This window comes from Propithecus coquereli, unplaced genomic scaffold, assembly GCF_000956105.1.
Source record: "Propithecus coquereli isolate 6110/MARCELLA unplaced genomic scaffold, Pcoq_1.0 Scaffold8, whole genome shotgun sequence".
NCBI classification, from domain to species: Eukaryota; Metazoa; Chordata; class Mammalia; order Primates; family Indriidae; genus Propithecus; species Propithecus coquereli.
The window spans coordinates 1,986,583-2,007,592 of record NW_012154173.1 but is presented as its reverse complement, the minus strand read 5'-3'; the positions used below and the strand labels follow the sequence as shown (position 1 = coordinate 2,007,592).

The 21,010-nt window shown below is 35.8% G+C and overlaps 1 protein-coding gene across 3 annotated transcripts in view; it reads left to right on the top strand.

Moving 5' to 3' along the window:
* ZBTB10 (zinc finger and BTB domain containing 10) overlaps positions 1-11,785 on the top strand; it is a 51,416-nt gene extending 39,631 nt beyond the window's left edge. For all 3 annotated transcript variants that reach the window (XM_012663208.1, XM_012663207.1, XM_012663206.1), the window contains 4 exons: positions 5,314-5,412; positions 9,815-9,991; positions 10,204-10,376; positions 10,646-11,785. In XM_012663208.1, the coding sequence (XP_012518662.1) occupies positions 5,314-5,412; positions 9,815-9,991; positions 10,204-10,376; positions 10,646-10,951 (755 nt within the window). In that variant the 3' untranslated portion in view covers positions 10,952-11,785. The remainder of the gene's footprint in view (positions 1-5,313; positions 5,413-9,814; positions 9,992-10,203; positions 10,377-10,645) is intronic.
* Positions 11,786-21,010: the final 9,225 nt, after the last annotated feature.

The following is a 21,010-nucleotide window of genomic DNA, read 5'->3' as shown; positions in this document are numbered from 1 at the left end:
TTAAATGATCTTATTGTCACAATCAGTTGTACAACAGGAAAAAAAAAAGAGCAATGATAGCTAATACCTTGGTACTCTTAAGATTTTGGAGGTAGTTTTATTAATTAAATAAAGGGAAGGTAATGAAATGAATGATTGTTCAGCACCAAGTGGAGTTAAGGTTCATTTTTGTTCATTTTCAAAAGAAGCATATCAGGTATCACTTGCAAAATAAGTTTAAGTATGCTTCTGCACTCACGTTCCCAGTATTGCAGATTGTGCCGTTTTTTGATTGCCTGCTATGTGCTAGGCCCCGAGGCTTGTTACTCTAAATACATTAATGGGAGGCAGTATAATACAGTTAATAAAACAGCACAGACCTCTGCCACTACCTTGTTTTATTTAACCTTGCCCAGCCTTAGTTTCTTCACTGATAAAGTTAAGGATAAGAATATTCTTACTATTACATAGGTATGTAGTGAAACTTAAATGAGATAATATATGATAGGACTTACTGCTAGATGCATAAAATCTATTTTTGTTTTGGGAGGCTGCTGTTGTTCACTGGGGAAGAGCATTTGTAAAAATAGAAGAAATCGTTATGTGGCTTATTCTTTAGCTCTGGTCATTTGAATATTCCATACCAGATATGTATCTGCTTACCAATCAGAAAAATAGCTGTCATCTTGTGAAACTAATGTTTTAATAGGTCTTCAGAAAGGTCCCTTGCTGTTTACAAAGACATCTTAGCCCCTTTTTGCTATGTTTAAACCAAGTGAAAGGTTTCCATAGGAAGGTCTTGAATATTACAAAAGCAAGTATATTAAAGTTTATTTTGTAATCCTATAGTTTAGAGAAAAAGATGACCAAGAGTTGTTATTATTCTTGCTAATGAAGCAAAATTAATTCCTGAAGTGAATGCCTGGTTGATTGCCTGGCTTTTGTCTCACTCACATCTATATAACTAATGATGAATTGCTAGATGGTTTGGCTGATTTTGGATAACGTACAGCAGTTATATGATCTGTCACTTCCTAAGTTAAGCATACTATTGATGAAAGCTTATTGTCAACCTGGGAGAGCACACCTATGCTGAAATTTTTGATATCAAGAACCAATCAGTTGGTGCTTTGCAAAAGAAAGGGTAGGAGGTAGGAAATACCTCTATTAAGAAGTAGCTGAGGAAAGTGCTTTCTTCAATAAATCACTATAGAATATTACATAAATAGAAACCTGTATTTTACAAATCAGAATTGTAGTAAGAAATATCTTTTGAACAGACTACATTTCAGAGTAATGAATTTTTTTTTGAGACAGAGTCTCACTGTGTTGCCCGGGCTAGAGTGCCATGGCGTCAGCCTAGCTCACAGCAACCTCAAACTCCTGGGCTCCAGCGATCCTCCTGCCTCAGCCTCCCGAGTAGCTGGGACTACAGGCATGTGCCACCATGCCCGGCTAATTTTTTCTATATATTTTTAGTTCGATTAATTTCTTTCTATTTTTAGTAGAGACGGGCTCTCGCTCTTGCTCGGGCTGGTCTCAAACTCCTGAGCCCAAACAATCCGTCGGCCTCGGCCTCCCAGAGAGCTAGGATTACAGGCGTGAGCCACCGCGCCCGGCCCAGAGTAATGAATTTTTTAAAGAAAACTAGTAAAATTGAATAATGATTTAAATGTCATTTTGTGATTATTGAAATACATTTAATTTTTCTAAGGAAAACAAAGCCACCAAATTTCAGTTAAATATTTTTAGTTTATATGTTTTAGTTTAATTGTAGACTAAAACACGGAGAAATTATTCTTCAGATAACTGTTAATTAAAACTAAACCTTGTTCAGTAATACAGGTTGCAAAGGGCACAGTATTTCTGTCAACATTTAATATTTTTAAAGCCTTTTATTTACCATGCATTGTGATAAATATTGGGAAAACAAACAGGATCCCTGCTCTCAGAGAATGGGCAAAGGAGTCTGTATACTGTTCCTTCCTCATAAACTACTTGGTTATTCTCCTGACTTAGAACAGGTTTGTTCTAGGTAATAACCTTACATTCTTCTAATTCTACTTTACAGAGAAAGTAAAAGCTAACAGCCTAGAATGTCCTTAAGTTTCTGGCTTTAATCTTCTTATATACACAGATTGTCTCTGCTGTCTCTTAAGTACCCAACCTGTGCTCCTGGATTCCAGACTCCTTAGGAATCCTACACAATTGATAATTCCTTCTCTTTGTGCTGGTATATCTTCAATATCTTTAACTTCTTCCATTCTTAGTGACTCCTTCCTGTCAGCATTTAAATGTTTGTTACTTTTACCTTCTAAAAAGAAGCAATTTTAGAGCCACATTTCCCAAAATATTGTCTATATTTTTTCTTAATTGGTCATCTTCTATTCACAACACAGGCCACTTTTACTCTTTTCTGCTTGCCCGACCACAGCTCACCAATATCACTCTCAATAAGACTACCAGTGACTTCATAGGTGCCTGTGGAATAAAATGAAAGCGATGTACGTTTTCAGTCTTTATCTTGAATCCTAGTCAGAATTGAAAAAGCATACTACCTTTTCCTTAAAAATCTTTTATAACTAATTAAATGCTGGGATTCTTCAATATACTTGGTCAGAGTCTTTCCTTATGGTTTTGTCTTTTACTCCACTGGTTTTATTTACCATCTATATTCTGACAACTCAACATTTTTATTTCCAGCTCAAACACCTTGGTACTAAATTTCTCCACTGGGAAGCTTAAATTAAAAAAATCATGTTTAGGTAAATATTTTGAGTACTTACTATATACCAAGGACAGAGCTAAGCATTTCACATTTCTCATTTGATTTTTAAACTTTTCCCACCATTTTTATAGTAAAACAGTCCTCAACATTGAATAAGTATTAGAATCACCCAGGGAGCTTGTTAAAAGTGCAGATTGCTGGGCCCTACCTCCAAAGTATCTGACTCAGTAGATCTGGGTTGGGGCATGAGAATTTTCATTTCTAGAAAGTTCCCTGATGATACTGGTACGGAGGAACTGCATTTTGTGAACCACCGCATTAGAGAAGCAAAATAACCTGCTTCACAGCTGGAAAGTGGCAGGGCTGGAATTTGATCCCAGGCAGACCTGAGCTTTACCCTTTTAACCTACCATCCCCACCCCAAACATATGATACTTCTCTCTTAGGTATGTCATTGTTTATAATGAAACTTCCTATTCCCCCCATAGCTGGTCCTCCTCTAGGGTTCCCTAGCTGCCATTAGTATAGGGTAGAAACTTCACTTGTTCCTACCCTATACTAATAGCCCCTCCCCACTAATATTCAGTGTGCTACCAAATCCTATCACTTTCTACTCCCACAAACTTTCTCAAATTTACCCACTTTTCTTCCTTTGCCACTACCATCAACTAAATCAAGGCTGCCTCAGCCCTCACCTGGATTGCTAAAATAGCTTCCTAACTGATCTCTGTACATCTGCAGTCTCCAACCCCTGGGCCAAGGCCCAGTACTGGTCTGTAACCTGTTAAGAAATGGGCCGAGCATCACCACCTGAGCTCCACACCACTTCCCCCAACCCACGACACCCCAGCCCCCCACCTTCAGTCCGTGGAAAAATTGTCTTCCACGAAACCAGTCCCTCGTACCAAAAAGGTGGGGGACCACTGCTTACATCTCTTCTTGCTGTTCTTTAATTCATTCATATAACATCAGGGATAATTTTAATAAGTCAAATGAAATCTCTGTTTAAAATCCTTCTATCCTCTTTAAAATGAAGGCCAAAATTCTTACCATGGACTATGGGGTCTGTATGACCTATATGCTTACTGACTGTCATTTTATACTATTCTTTCAATCATCATACAATTGTGCAGTCCTACTGGCCTGTCAGTATTTAGGTACCAGCTTTGTTTATTGATTTTGGACTTTATAACTGCACACTAGAACCACTGGTGTTTAGTATTCCATTGTATGAATATACCACAATTTATTTGCCCATTGTAAATATTTTTGAATAAGTACTTACATAAAAAGGGGTTTTGTTTTTAATCTTGGGTTTTTGGAGTGAAGGATGGTAATACCAATGATAAGTCTTGAATGGGAGATAGAGGGAAGATAGTTCATCAATGACATTTTAAAAATGTCTTCCGAAGCACCCTGGGAGGCCAAGGCGGGAGGATCACTCGGGGTCAGGAATTGGAGACCGGCCTGCGTGAGAGTGAGACTCCATCTCTACTAAAAATAGAAAAAATTAGCCAGGCATGGTGGCATGCACCTGTAGTCCGAGCTCCTTTGGGAGTCTGAGGCAGGAGGATTGTTTGAGCCCAGGAGTTTGAGGTTACTGTGAACTAGGCGGACACCAGTGGCACTCTAGTCCGGGCAACAGAGCGAGACTCTATCTCAAATAAATACATAGGTTGGTAGTCTTTCAAGACTGAAGCCATTTGAGAGAGTATAGGGGGGTTTGCGACATTACTAGTGAGATGATACTAAGCAGAATGAGACCTAAATATTAGGACCTTTTAAACTAGAGCTCAAAGTTTATCCTAAAAGCTGTGGTGAACTATTGAACATTTTGAACAGAGATTTTTGTTTTCGGAAGATCTCTCTGGCAACACTGTGGGAAATGAATAGAGGTGTGAACACCGTATTAGAAACCAGGAGACCAGGAAACCATTCACTAGTTCACTAATCCAGGAGAATAGTGATGAGTACCTGAATTAAGGCAGTGGGATGGAACAGATTTATAGGAAACTTACAGGTTGAAACCCAAAGCACTCATCTGATTAGCCTCTCCACATCTGTTCCATATTTCAAGATTAGCTCTTAAGAATTGCCTCTTCCAAGGTCTTCCCTTACTGTTTTAGCTTTAGTTGGTCTTCTCCACTTCTCAACCAATACAAAAACATCAATCTGTTTTATACATCTTATACTTATGCATTGGTAGTAGCAGGTATCATTTAGGTGTCAGGCACCATAATTGTAATAGTTGGCTTGCATTATCTAGTTAGATTACTACATTAAATCTATGATGTAGATGGATGTAAATGAGGAAACTAAGGCACATGGTCACACAGCCAGTAACAGCACTAGGATTGGCACTTAAATCACCGTTGCTCTACAACTCATTCCTGATCAGTACATCGTACTTAGTGTTTTCCATGCGTACTCATTCTTGGAGTTGAAAACCACCTCTTGTGCCTTGTGGTGTTGAGCACATAGATGATTCAGTATTTACAGATAATCCTTTTTATTTAATCTGTATAAGAAGCAATTCCAGGAAGATTAGTGTTTTGGGTGGTAGCTGTGGTATGGTTTGTAAATAAATCATTCTGTCTCCTTTTCAGATTTGGATGGTGCTCTACTCTCAGGGCCTGATGGTGATAGGAATGTGAATGCAAATTTATTGGCTGAAGCTGGCTCTAATCAAGACGGAGGTGATGCTGGTACGTACAGTATGATTTTAGCAAGAGTACATCTAAGAGATTTGACTATTGAGATGTGTTACATGTTTACTGCGGCATACTATAGTTTCTCTCCCTTAAGGGAGAGTATTGTCTGTAAATACTTTGAATCTATGGTCGGTATGTTTATGATGACTTTGGAAACTTGGTAAATGTGAATTGATAGATATTTTTGGTTTTGTATGTTTGAAGGAGTCATTTATTTAGAGTTTTAAAACTGTTAAATATCAAAGGTAATTAAGTTAATAGAGCTTAAGGCTTCCTGCTGGTAAATAGATACGGAATGGTAATTATTAGAATGGTTGACAAATGTATTTTAATTAGCTTTGCAAAATAATGGTGTGGTTGTTGATGGCTATAGAACACGTTGATCAGTTCTATGTAATATTAGCTGTATTTTGGGGGAAGCTTGATACATACAAAGAATGAATCCATAAGTATGTTATGAGTAAAAGGGAGAAAGGTTTCTTTACAGAAGAATGTCAAAGTAGTAGAAGAACGAAAGAATTGGAAAAATACCTATTTTTAACCCCCCACAGGATGTAAGATCATCAGTGGATATTAAGCCAGTGTTAATGGGCTTGTCTCGCTATGATTGGGTAAAAGGAATAGCATATCCACATGGACTCAGTATCATCCCACAGGTTATTTCCAGTTACAAACGGGAAATAGTATCTTTATAATTAAAGAGATCTGAGGAACATTATCATAACCAATTGATTAAACTTCGTATCGTCAATAATCAAACTGAAATTAAGTGCCAGCTGATGTGATACACTAGCCAGCACACATCACCTATGTAGTATTTTTGAAAATATTTAGCCTGATTCTCATCATGGAGGAAAAATCAGATCTACATAAATCCAGTTACGTGACAGGTGCTCCAAATTCTAAAATGTTAATGTCATTAAAGACAAGCGAGGGAACCATTAGATTAAAAGGACCAAGTAGATAAACTGAAGTGCAGCATGGGTATTAGTAGGTCAAAAATGATTCAAGGGGGCATTTTGGGAATGGCTGGAAATTTGAATATGTAGTATGTGTTATTCAACCAATTTTAAATTTCTTGAATGTGCTGTGGTTATGTGGGCTCTAGAAGACATGGGCTATATTTAGTCTTGAAGTTGATAAGTGTGCAGATTTTCAAATAGTGCATAAAAATGTGTATACATAGCGAGAAAATGGGCAAAACTAACATTTGTTGAAGATAGATAAAGGGATATGGATGTTTTTTGGTTCTTTCAATGTAGCTTTGCAGTTCTTTTCAAAGTTGATGGTGTGGGGGACCACTAGGGGCACTCCTCACACAAAGCAGCTGGGACTTGTGAATATAGTGTGCACTGACCACACTTAAGCCACAGTTCTGTGGAAGCTGCCTTAAAGTGGTTACCCCTGACTATTGAAAAGAAGTCACTAAAAAAATTTGAAATTAGCAGTTTGTGGGTCAGATGTGTTGGATTTTGGAGATATTTTGCTTTTACAGAAAATCACTAACAGTGCAAGAGAATTTTATTGCACTTTGTTTAGAAATCTGGTGCAAGAATGGGTTTAATAGGGGCTGTGTGAATTTATATACAGAATGTTAAATATGGGCACATACACACTTTTTCAGTGGAGAATGATCCATATCATTCATTTCATTCTCAGAAGAGTAAGCCTTTGATTTAGAGTCATTTCCCTCAAAGGATACATTTTGATCCATTAGTATTTTTGCAGCTGAGATCAGCCTTTGTCATATGACTTTGAGGTCAAAAACTTACATTTTTTCCTTAGTTTGCTGTTATGGAACAGTGTACCCAGAAGGATATTATTGAACAGTAAGCACAATTTGAAGTAGATCCTTAATGATACTTAAGTGTATTGCATTACAATGACAATAACTTTATTCAGGCCGCTTTTGTAATTTGTATGAGTAATCTCTGCTAATTCTAAGAATTAGGAGAAATGCAAGAAATTCAGGGGAAAGCTTGCTCGCTGGCTTGCTTGCTTTATTTATTTATTTGCCAGGCAAATTTAACAGTAGGGGAGTTGTATACCAACTTCAGTGACACTAATAATGTTAGTAAGTTGTGATAACCCATGGAAGGCTTTCTTAATTTGAATTATCATTTTGTATTCCAGATAGTGTTTCTTGCTTGTCACTGTGGATGCATTTTATTATATCTTTACTATAAGCTATCTAGGGAAACATAGAATATCAAATACAAAGAAAATCTCTAATTCTGAATCTTCGATCATCAGTTCATAAACTGTTTTAGGGGTATTTCTCTATCTCCTTATTTTTATATAGAGTGAATAATGTTTAACTGAATATATTAGCACATCTAACATGTTTTATGACATTAGTTTTTCAAGTATTTTGAACAAGTCAAAAGTATCAGATATACATTAGCATTTGCTAGATATACTTATTCAGCAAACAATTGGAGGGCATATATTTTAGACATTAGAAATACAAAGAGCCAGGTGCAGTGGCTCACACCTGTAATCCTAGCACTCTGGGAGGCCAAACTGGGAGGACCGAGATCAGGAGTTCTAGACCAGCCTGAGCACAAGAGCAAGATTTCTCCACAAAAAATAGACAAATCAGCTGGGCATGGTGGCATGCACCTGAAGTCCCAGTTATTCGGGAGGCTGAGTCAGGAGGATCGCTGGAGCCCAGGAGTTTGAGGTTGCAGTGAACTATGATGACACCACTGTACTCTAGCCCAGGCAGCAGAGTGAGACCTTGTCTTAAAAAAAAATGTGAAACTAAAAGTAGATTCACCTCCACAGGGCTACCATCCCCATCCTAGTCTCCATCCCACACACACAGAAATTTTGTCTCACTTAGGATTCTGAAAACTTTGCCCCAAACAGTAATGCGTTATAGTTAAATTATATATAGTTATGGGTTCAGAGGGCTTTCTCGACACTAAAAAATGGATGTATTTTAAATTACAAAACAGTTTACATTAAGAGTAATGATGTGCAGTTTTAAAGCACTTTAGAGACTTTTTAACTTCAATGGGGTATTAATACTTTCACCAAAGAGGAAATCTTAAGTTCTCTTAATTTTTAAGTGGAACAACATGTCTGCTAAATCTGGGAAAATGAATTCTTAGGAAATCCATTTTGATAATAAGCATTTTTTTATTAAAACCATGGTGTCCATGGGAGTAAAATAAATTATTTGCTGCACAAGTAAACCATACATACATCCTGAAAGAAATGATTCAGGCAGTGGAAAGCATAGATGCCTTGAATTGGGAGCCTGCTTATCACAGAGGTCAGTATGGACTAGAAGCAAGGGTTCCACCAGGTAAGGCTTTGTAGGATATTGGAAGTCTTTGTCTTTTACTGTGAGTGAGATGGGTGGCCCTTGCTGCTTTATGAGCAGAGTGATGACCTGCCTCTGAGTTAGTCTTTTTAAAAGAATCCGTGATTGCTGTACTAAGAACAGACTCTAGGAAAGCAGCACTTAAGAACCAGGAGACAAGTTGGTGGCCACCAAAAACAATCCAGGGACTAGAGTTGATAGTTGATTGGATCAGGGTGGCGATAGCTGTGGAGGATGCTGGATATATTCCTATTGTCAGAAGATTCCTGGTCTGGGGAATTACTTACAACGTCAAAGTGGAATTAAATCCAGAGGAGATAATGCCTCTCCTTGCTAATCTGAAGATCCTTAAGCACATCTGTTATTCTATTTTGACTTCTACCTTCTGGACTTTGTTTTGTGTAAGAATGGAGTTAGTAGAAAGAGAAGTTTCAATGAACCTCAAGAGTATTCAGTTACTCTTGCCCTAATATGTCCAAAACAAGTCTAGTAATAGAACTTTAGTTCATTTTTTTCTTAGAGACAGGGTCTCACTCTGCCCACATTAGAGCTCATTGGCATGATCATAGCTCACTATAACCTCAAACTCCTGGGCTCAAGCAGTCCTCCTACCGTAACCACCTGATTTAGTCCATTTTTCTATACTTATTACTCTTAAAAGGATGTGACTTTTGGATACAATAAGGAGAATATCCCATTTGACAGTTGGGCTTCAAAGTGATAGAATCTCAAGTGATAGAATAGTTAGAAATAGCAACCACAAAGAGTTATGTTTTGAATATGTTTGAAACCCAACATTTAAAAGGGTAATTCTCATGGCCTTCCCACAATTAAATAATATTCATGGGGGTTTTTTAATTGTATTTTTTCCTATATTGAATGTATTTTAAATTTGAATTTTTAAAATTGTGAATATAAGGTATGGAGACAACTTTAGACTGAAATGTAGAGTTCACTAGCTTTTAAGATGTTCTGTTATGCTCATAAGATATAAATATATTTTCTATTTTCTGACACTAATAAGAGAGAGCTTTATTACCATTACTTCAAATCACTTTTTGTTAGGTACTTCACATGATTTCAAGTATGGTTTGATGCCTGGCCCTTCAAGTGATTTCAAGTATGGGTTGATACCAGGTACTTCAAATGACTTCAAGTATGGATTGATACCAGGTGCTTCAAACGATTTCAAGTATGGATTATTGCCGGAATCTTGGCCAAAACAAGAAACTTGGGAAAATGGCAAGTATTAGTCAACTGAACAAATACAGAATTATCAAATACTTTTTTAACAATTAAAAGCTTCCATATTCTGAGTTTAAAAAAATCAAGTAGTAGCAGCCCTATGTCAATTACTGTTTCCAGGGATAGAGATGGAAGTTGTTTTGATAGCAAGTTTTCTGTTTAATGTGTAGTAAGTACTTTCTGCTTTTTTTCTTTTTTAATTCTCACAGGTGAATCATCTCTAATCATGAACAAGTTAAAATGCCCTCATTGTAGCTATGTAGCCAAATACAGACGAACACTAAAAAGGCACTTGCTCATTCATACTGGAGTGAGGTCATTTAGCTGTGATATTTGTGGAAAGCTGTTTACTCGAAGAGAACATGTAAAAAGACATTCCCTGGTAAGTAACTTTAAATACAGTTGATCTTTGAGATAAACTATATGTATGCCAGTGAAGATTAAAGGGATTTTAACAGTTAATTACAAATTTAAGGAAAGTTGATTACTAAATAAATTGCTTTAAGCAAAGAATGTGAATGAACTGAATTTCATACAGAAAAGCAATGGTATATCCACTCATTATTATTAAATATATGGTTCAATTTGAGTGGTTCAAATGCATTCTATTTTCTATACTATCCTTATTGAATGTTTCCCCCTTTCAATCAGGTGCATAAAAAGGATAAAAAATACAAATGTATGGTGTGTAAGAAGATCTTCATGTTAGCAGCCAGTGTTGGAATAAGACATGGATCTCGACGCTATGGTGTTTGTGTAGACTGTGCAGATAAATCACAGCCAGGAGGGCAAGAAGGTGTAGATCAGGGACAAGAAACAGAATTCCCTCGGGATGAAGAGTATGAGGAGAATGAAGTAGGAGAAGCTGATGAAGAGCTGGTTGATGATGGAGAAGATCAGAATGATCCATCTCGATGGGATGAATCGGGAGATGTTTGTATGTCTCTAGATGATTAACTGACCTACTATACTCCTCAAGAATGCTGCATTAGGACATACTATGACTCGACAATTTGGATTGTTGAACTTGAAGGCTTGCAAAATATGGTACATGCTGGATGGTAGTTATGTTGCTGTGAAAACTGTAGGGTCAAAGCCTTATAGCAAAAAAAACCTTTTTTTTATATTTGCACAGGACTGTACAGCAAACAACCATGTGGTTGGATTACATGGAGTCCCCACATATTCAGTCAGTTATCAAAGTAAAATATTTTTTATTTATAGGATATACAGTAACTATTTGGGTCCTATGAAAATATATTACCTGTCCTTATAGAGCTTACATTCATGTGCTACTTTAACATGAATGAAGAAAATCCATTTATGGAAGTACAGTGACAGTTGACCCAATCACTCTGTCCATCAAACCACTCAGGCTAGTTTGTACTAGTAGAGTTTTGTTTCTATTTTTATTTTTATTAATTTTATTTTTTTTAATACAGATTTTCAGTGAGGGGCTTTTTCAACCCCATTGGTTCTATTTTCTTGTATTTTTCCATTTTAATTTGCTTCATAACTTAAACCAAGTCTCTTCTAGTCTTAGGTATTTCTCAATTTTGTGCTGATGGGCATGTTTGTAAGAACTGGAGAGATAATTTATTGGAATGAACTAACTGACTTCCCCCATCTCCCCTTTCCTTTTTGACATGAATTTTACTACACAAATGAAGAATGATGTTGCAGAGTTACCGTGGTGAAGTTGGCAAATACCACTAAACTGATTATGATTTAGAAGTAACTTTCTCTTGCTGCTCTAATCTGATAAATGGTTATATATAATGTTTTCTGACATGGTATTTGGTTTTGGGTATCTGTTACTTTGGCATTATTCTTGTTTGCCTCTTTTTATTTTTGCCAGTGTACTATACCTCAGTCCTATTTGAAAGACCTAATCGAAAGAAAAGTCATAGAAATAATAAGTAAAATGATTTGTTTTATAATTTATCCCCCATGTCCAGTTTGGTTAGTTTGTGTTATGCAATAGAAGTGAAATATCAGGTTTTTATCCCTGTGCCCTTTTATCATTAAAATTAACACAAAATACGCATTCTCTTTTGTTTCATACTTACTGGGATATTGAGTGTTTAAAAATTATGATTGATAAGTAAATTATCTTTCCATTCTTTGAAGTCACTACACCTACATATAGTCTTTCTAGTAGTCACCATGATCAAACAATCTCCAAAAGTCTTACAAATAAAATATTGAGAGGCTTTATTCCATTAACTAAATTCTTCAGGGTACAAAGGGTGATCCTTGAGTTGAAATGTCAGATTTATTTAGCCTGGTGACAAATGAATTAGCTGATTGTGGAACTCAGCAACATTTCACATATTATAAACATGTATCACATTTTATCAGGAGCATATTGTATGTTCTGTAAGGTTGAGGAACATATTTTCAGCTTTCTTTTAAATAAAAATTGAGTATATTTTCCTATTTTATATCAGGTAACTAAATTATCGTAGTTGTGTGGGAAAAAATTGCAAAGGTGCTTTGACAGATATAATCCTTTTGGTGCTCTATCTGATCAAAGTTGAGAAATTGATATGTTTTTTCAGAGCAAGCTTTATCATTGTCTCTGATTTCAGTAGAATAATGGTTTAATGTTAGACAATGATGTTTCTGCTTGAATAAATCAGAGATAAATTACAGTTACATGGTTAGATACATCTTTTGTCACCTATACTTTATTGTAGTTTCTACATAACTGTAAACCTGAAAGATGAATAGTTTTGGTTTGATTTTTGTTTAAAACTGAAGAGTATATCTTAATGTTATGGACAAATGAGTAAAATGTATTTCTGGTGAGGTCCAAAGTAGAAATTAGTTGGGCAAAAATGCTATGAATGAAAAAGTATTTTAAACGTAAAATGTTCTTTGTGAATATGTAAGTATAGTATAAAGATTTCTTTCATCCCATTTATTCCCTTCCTTTAAAATAAACTAGTTTACAATTGGTAGATCTGTCTATATATAAATATATATTAAAGAGCAAAGATATATATCTAAAAAATCACCTAAATCTGCTTTATTAGACTACAGTTCACTTATTGCATAGAAACTGGACTTGGCTTTACAATCTTAATGTACTTTTACTTTTCCTCAAGATACGAATTTATTATTCTCTTGAAACTGAATTTTCTTTTACTACTTAAATCATTTATGTATATCTGGTAAATTATGACCAAATTTTTGTTAGATTGCATACAGTAAATTGAAATACACATTTGGTACACTACGGGATTGTTGTGCTTTTGTTTTGGTTTTAGTTGGAAACAAGGTTTGACATAGATGGCTTGTTACTGTTAATTTAAAATATTCTATAATTGTCCATTACCTTTTATGTTGTGTTGTGACAGATTTGGCTATATTTTTAGTCAATTGAAATATAATACTTTAAAAGTTTGTTTTTAGGTAATCCAAAGGAAAAATGTTTATACTCTTGCATATGTTAGCCTCAGCCTATATAAAAATTTCTTTGAAGTAAACATTTTACCAGAAACAGAATTGACAGATTTTTCTACTTGCTGACTGCCTAACTTATTTTGTTTTGTGATCTCGAGGGACTTCCTTTTCCCATGTAGATCTTTTTAAAAGATAGTTTTAGTACTAAGGTATACTACTGGACATTTCTATTTTTTTAAGTATATTCTTTTTCTGACTTACAATTTCAGGAAGTTGATAGATACTAAGAACTTAATGATTGGTCTCAGAGGTAAAAATGGAATACTCATAATTTTATCTGTAGAACTCTGGCAGAATTATGTTACACATTTGGTGAAGTTTTCTCTTGTAATTTATATTTTAAATGAAAAAATATTTTAGAGCTTCTAATTTTAATGAAGAGTATAAACTGTTTCTTTCATATTCACTCTGTAGTAACAGACCCTCTCAAATCAAGATCATGTATTATTTCTTAGAATTCTCAGACAGCTACTTCCATATGGTCCCCTCTTTGTCATAGTTCTTGGCTCTCATTTTTCTTATTTACTAGATGTTTTGCTAAATTTTAGCACCGTAGCAATTGAGAGCTTAAAAAAAGAAACATTTCAGGAAGGGGAAACTGAACAGTAATGAGTAGCTTTGAAATTCCGGGGGAAAAACACTAGCTAGTTTAGGTAGAGCCATCCTGATGGAGAAGAGTGAGCTAAATGAGTTAATTCATGTGAAGTGCTTAGAACACTGGTACATAATAGGTGCATAATACATCTTGGTTGTTTAATAATCGATAAGAACCAAGAGGAAAAGAAGAAATGAGAAAAGGGGGAAAGGAGGGGAAAAATAGGAAATAAAAGGATTAGGACTTGGAAATTTATAGTAACACAATATGGTGTAAACGGCCTGGAACTTACTGGAGTAGTATAATGTGAGGAAAAGTGTGAAGGAAAATAGGTTTTAAAAAATCTTAAATTTTTAAAACTTCAGTAAGTTTTATATTTTTAGGATTTTCTGAACATAGCATGACGGGTTTAGATCCATTTTTCTGAAGAATGATTCCAAAAGCTACCAATTTTGTGTGCCCACACTTGCCGCTGTGCTATATACATTATTTTATCTAATCCTCTATAAGGTAGGTGCTAATTGTCTCCATTTTATAGATGAAGAAAGGCTGTGAAATTCAGAAACTTGGCTAATTTAACGCAGCCATGATAGAGCTGGGATTTGACCAGGTCTGATTCTGAAACCCATGCTCTTTCTTGGAGGCTGTGTTGCTGCCTCATTAACAACTCTTTTGTAGAATTTCAGCTCTTTAAAGGAGTGTGTCTGTGGAGATTTATATTTTTCCTATAAAGCAGCTATGTTAGGAATTTTGTGTCCTTCCCCCCCCCAACAAATATCCTTACTACTTTTTCCTCCTGATAGCAGTTGTTTTGTCACTTTGACTTTTAAGAAGACACAACCTCAGTGTAGCACATGCTATTAATCAGCTGTGGCATTTTGATTTTTAAAAGGATGGTTTTTATCTGAAAAACTAGATACAAAACCCCAGTTTTTGTGCCGTTCAGTCACCCAGATCCTTAAACTTAACTATGGTACATAATATACTCGTTAGAACTAACAAACAGGTGTTTTCGTAGTCACATTAGGATTTAAAATGGAAAGTTTTTTTCCTGCTGTATCCCTGCTTTCAAGTGAAATTAATTCTAGGTAGTTTAAGATGTTTTAGGGATAAGCACACTTTAAAAGATGTTTTCTAGCCCTGAATTTTATGACAGTGGGTACTTAAATTTGGAGTACACTAGCTATTGAGAACAAAATTTTGGGTTGTAGAGAGGGATGGTTGAGGCCATTATGAAATGGGAGAATCAGCATTTTAAACACTGTAAACATAAAAGAACACTTTCTTCTGCCTGCTGTTTGTAAAAGCTCTTTGGGAAGATCTTTTACGAAGACCAATTTTTTTTAATGTAAATTACCTACCTAATATAAGTGTCCTAAGACATGTATGTAAACTTCCGAAACTGTTTTGTCTGTGTATTTAGAAAATACACAAGAATATCAAACCTAAAAATATAAACTTGTGAGCACTAAACTGCTTCTGGCTTTGTGAATTTTATTGACTCTGACATTCAATTCAGATTTCTTTTCCAACTGTACTAATTTAGACTAATTGGGGTAGGGGGAACACCTTTGTAAACTTTAACTTATGTAAAATCCAGATACCTTTGTACTTAAAAGGTTTACAAGTTTGAATTATAGAATATTATGAGGGGTTTCTTTTTTTTTGGTTTTGTATGTTTTTATTTGAAAGTACGTAAATGACGAACTACCTCCTAGTAACCCTGCTTTGATTAATTAATAGCAGTTGCCAGGTGCGGTGGCTCCAGCCTGAAATCCCAGTCACTCTTGAGGCTGAAAGCAGGAGGATCGCTTGAGCCCAGGAGTTCAAGGCTGCAGTGAGCTATGATTGCACCACTGCACTCCAGCCTGGGTGCCAGAGTGAGACTATCTCTTAAAAAAAAAAAAAAATGATTTGTAATTAGTGTATCTTTCATCTTTATTTACTTTTATGATTCTCTACAGGTTTTAGGAAACTTTGTAAAAAATTCCTCTGAATTCCCATGTAATTTACCCTTGTGCATAATCTTGGGGAATGGGTTGAAAAGTAAAAATAACCTGCTTCATCCCATATTTACTATATATTTGTGGATTTATTGATCACAAGTAAATAATATATTCTTTGAACCTTTATATTAATATAGAGGATCTAGTTAGTTTTTTAGGTTTTTTAACACTTAGAACAAAGGAAATCATAAAATGGCCACATACTCAGATTTTATTAAAGAAATGGGAGTTTTTAGTTTTTGGAGAAAGGCAAAGTAAAGGGGGTACCCACATAGCATTATCTCTAAATATGTAAAGAACTGTCGTGTGGCAGAAGAATTAAGACATTCTATGCAGTTCTAACAGGTAATGATTGGGACCACTTGTCTCAAGATTAAAAAGCAGTTTTAAATTATCCAAAGATAAAATGGGGTTGCTTCAGAAAAAAATCTGAATCTCCTACCACTGGAGATATTCTACATAAAGTGAAGATACCTGATAATCACTGTGGCTAAGACAATATTGACCAAACTTCCCTATTTCAGAGTTGGTTTTTTTCCCCCAAGTGTTGGGATCATCATGGTTGCCAACTTGTTTTGCTTAGTAAACAGAAAATAATTGATAAAATTATGTATAAATACTTGAAGGATATTTTCACACTAAAAAGGAAAAAATTTAGAAAATTTAAAATTAAGACATCAAGTTTAGCTTAATGGAAAAAATTGCTATTTGATCCTTTTTTTTTTTTTACTGCACATCATCACCAACCAATGTTTGGGAGCTGGTGTAGGAAGCTGAATTATTGGTTCTATGATTAGATAAGAAAAATAAAGATACTTCAGAACTTGGTCTGTGGCATAACTTTCTGAAGCTTGAATTAAAGAAGGAAATTACAGGAAGTCTATTCAACTACAGTAAATTTTAAAAATCAGCTTCATAACTGCATGGCACCTTACCTGCTATTAATACTACCTTATTGTCAACCAGATTTATTTTTTTCCCACCACGACCAATCTTATGTTTGGCAAGAAGAAAATGCTAATCTCCAAATGTGGTAAAGTATGTGTCAGAATCTTGGTGAAAGCTAAACACAAGACAGTCTTAACTTTTTGGCACATGTCCCAGTAGTTGGTGAGAGAGTAATTAATACATTAAATGGTTTCAAGATAATTGTAGAATTACTTAGGTTGAAAGAGACCTTAAGAGACTATCTAATGAAGCATACCCAGAGAGGCTACTACAACGATTACAGTCAATTTTAGGACCATGGACTCCTGAACTTCCATTTCAGTATTAATTTCCCTGTATCAAACTGGTTAATTATTTGAGATTAAGGAAAAGTTTGAAAAGAAGCTTAACAACTGCACTCAAATGCAGTGTTTGGCACATAGTTTGTGCTCAAAAATATTTGCTAAATAAGTTAAAGGCATTAGCAACTTTAAGGATTTTGTCTGTTGCTACCATAAGGCATGTAGCTGTCGAGCCAATTTCATTTACGGGTATTCTGTGTTGCTGAGCACTCGATATATGAAGCCACACTGAGCCTTTGGGACCCTTTCCCCTAATATATACCCTAACAGGTGACTGTACCGCAAGATGATTTAATGACCAAACCCAACCTCTGTAGCAAATACTGCCATAGAGATGTCAATGCAAAAGTACCCTTTCGTGATTTTTTTACTTAAGCCATCTCCATAACTCCAAATACTTAGAAGTATCAGCCATTTGCTGGAAAGTATTTGTTTTAAATTAATGACTGGCATAGCTACCACTAACATCTAAATGCCTAACATTCTGTCTATACAGGAAAAAACTAGGAAGAAAGCCCTGTTTGAGTTTTGATGTAGTCTAGAGTGCGACAATGCAGCAATAAAGATATTTCAGATCTGATGTTTAGTTGCCAATACGATTTTTGTATTCGTGAACAGGCAGATTGGATTTTGGCATTTGTATTTTTCCATACGAAAGATACATGTATTGACGTGGAAGATAATATGGAGCTCAGTAGCTCTGTCTACCTGTCCCCTAGTGGAGCTATCACCTTGGATTTTTTGTAGCAGCTGGATTCCTAAACTGGGATGGTGGCATTTAACAGAAACATGCATAATTCTCTCAAGCAGGTTTTGCCACACTAATTTTTCAAGTAGTTGTTACCTAAATCATTAATACAATTTACTCATTTTAAAGAGCAGAGAATGTGGAAATTTGATCAACCCCCAAGAGTACTAGTCGAGGGCCATGTCTAGGGCTGTGTCGTTTAGCAAAGGAAAATTTGAAGAAATTTAGGACTTTACCTAAAGTCTAGAATTTTATATATGTAGGTGTGAGTTTTCTTTAATTGGTAGTCCCAAATTTGTCCCCTATTATTTTATTATTTCATAAGCTTAAAGATGTTTTTTATTAAAATATTCCATTAGACCGAAAGCAATTTTTTGGAGCCAGTAGTCTTTCTAAACTTTAATCCTATTCTTGTCTTTTGAAGGTAACTGACTCTTTGACATCCTAATCTATATTTGCTGGTCCTTCATTACTGCTGGTGGCTTATACTACACTCAAATGTGAGCCCCTATTTCAGTCTTCGGACTCTGGTCATACATGTATTCAACAGATATATGTATATTGAATACCCATTTGTGAGAAAATGGTTAGGCCCTTTGATGGATAACAGATAATGAGTAGTGTATATACTGTTCTCAGTTATTATTGTACTGAAAGCCATTTGGGGTGGAAACAGATGCAAAATTAGACAAACAAGGAACTTTATCAAAAAGGCCCTTCAGGCCTGGCTTTAGCTCAGTGGTTCCTTCAACAAAAAGGCCCTTCATTTTGGCTGTTAAAAGCAGGAGTGTGGGGGGGAGGTGGCAGTATAAATATCAAATAGTGCACATTAAGTTAAGAGAATGCATACAGACAGTACTTCACATTGTCCCTCTTCAACATAATAAAAGGGGAAAGAATGCTTTCACCTTAAAAATGTATCTTATAGCCTTTTGGGAAAAAGATTTGTTACTTGTGGGCCTGATATTTTTATATTAACTGACAAGCATAAAATAAGTTTATATTAGTTTTATCTTTTTCTGGGATAGTATATTTTCTGGGTACTTCCTATTTCTCTATCAGCTGTGCTGGACAAGTCTGTAGAACTAGAAAAACTCTTCTTAGGAGACTCAGTTTATACCCAGGGAAACTGCCATCTTAATAGAGTCTACTTACTGTTTTAGGGGCCTAGATGATGAAGGGGCTTTGATCTAGAGGAGTTTTCCTATCCAATAAAGCAGTTTAATAAAATTGCAGGTACTTAGGGTTAATGTTCATTCCACACACTTTTTTTTGGTGGGGGAAAAAAATTACCTTTTCTCAAAGGATGAAATCACAAGCTTCTGTAGTTTTCTTCTTCCCTAAGTTATTAGAAAGGAAAGTGATAGCCTAAGTATCTTTAGTCAATTTTGATGTGCTTTTAAAAAATAGCATATTTACACCCCCCAAAAATTAATCTCTTAATATCAAATATTTAATCAGTGTTCAAAATTCCAATTGTCTCATTGGATTAGAATATGTCACTTGGATATATCCCTATTACCTAGGGTATGTGTGCGCGTGCGTCCGTACATGCATGCACGCGCTTTGCTGTTTGGTCAGCCTTCTGATCTATGTAGGAATCCGCAAACCTTCTGTAAAAGGCCAGACAAATCTTTCTGGCTTTGTGGACCATAAGGTCTTCATCACAAGTGCTCAACTCTGCTATTGTAGCATGAAAACTGCCGTAGACAATATGTAAGTGGATATTGAGGCTGTGTTCTGCTGCTTTTTTACAAAATTAGGCAGTGGGCCACCGTTTGCTGACCCCTGACTGCAGGTTCCCCCTCACCCCTCTTTGTTCCTGTAATACATACATTGAATGATGTGCCTTCTTAACATCCCTATTTCCTTTCCAGAGTTACAAATCTGGAGTAGCAATGAGACTTAACTTTTGGTGGCACCATTTTAACTGAGAAGGATAAAAACCTTACCATCTCAGCTCTCATTAAAGAATAAGACCTTAATAGGAATTTAGTTATACTATATCCCAGTACCCAAGGTGTTTCTCCCCTCTGACACCCTAGTTCCTAGAAAGGAATAAAGAATACACCCAATTCAGAAATACGTTCAGAACTTCATTAGAGAAGACTTGCTGATAAAAATAGATACTTTTGTAATTTAGACCCTTTTGTTGCCACATTATCTTAAGTTAAAAGATACTTTTATTTTAGATCAGGCTTCAGCCTTAATTGAGTACTATAACACTGACTTTCCATAGTCTTCAGAATGTAAACTATCAATATTTGGGAGTCTCTCATTAATATCTACATTCATGAAAGGTGTCAGTAAACTAGACTTGCCAGTCATCTTGGGCATAGCTTGAAAATGCTAAGTTTATGAACTAAAATATCTGACTTGAAAAACACTTGCCATCCAGCCCCCTGATGGAGAAATAAATTCCCAAGGCTAAAGGCTATCAAACAGAATCAGAAATCTGTCATTGTTTCAGACACGGATTCCCATCGTAAGCCCTGTTGAGGGTGTTCTTGCAGTCTTGGTGATGCCCATTCTGCAGTGGTGGGCTCTCAGTACAAGTCCAATGTTCAGATTCAGTGCTGAGCACAGTTCGTTATAGTCAGAAAATTTCTATTTAAAACATAATTTCATTTTTCTTTTCTTTTCTTTTTTTTCCTTGAGACAGTCTCACTCTGTTTCCCAGACTAGAGTGCCGTGGCGTCAGCCTAGCTCACAGCAACCATAAACTCCTGGGCTCAAGCGATCCTCCTGACTCAGCCTCCCGAGTAGCTGGGACTACAGGCATGCGCCACCATGCCTGGCTACTTTTTTCTGTATATTTTTAGTTGTCCAACTAATTTCTTTCTATTTTTAGTAGGGACAGGGTCTTGCTCTTGCTCAGGCTGGTTTCGAACTCCTGAGCTCAAACAATCC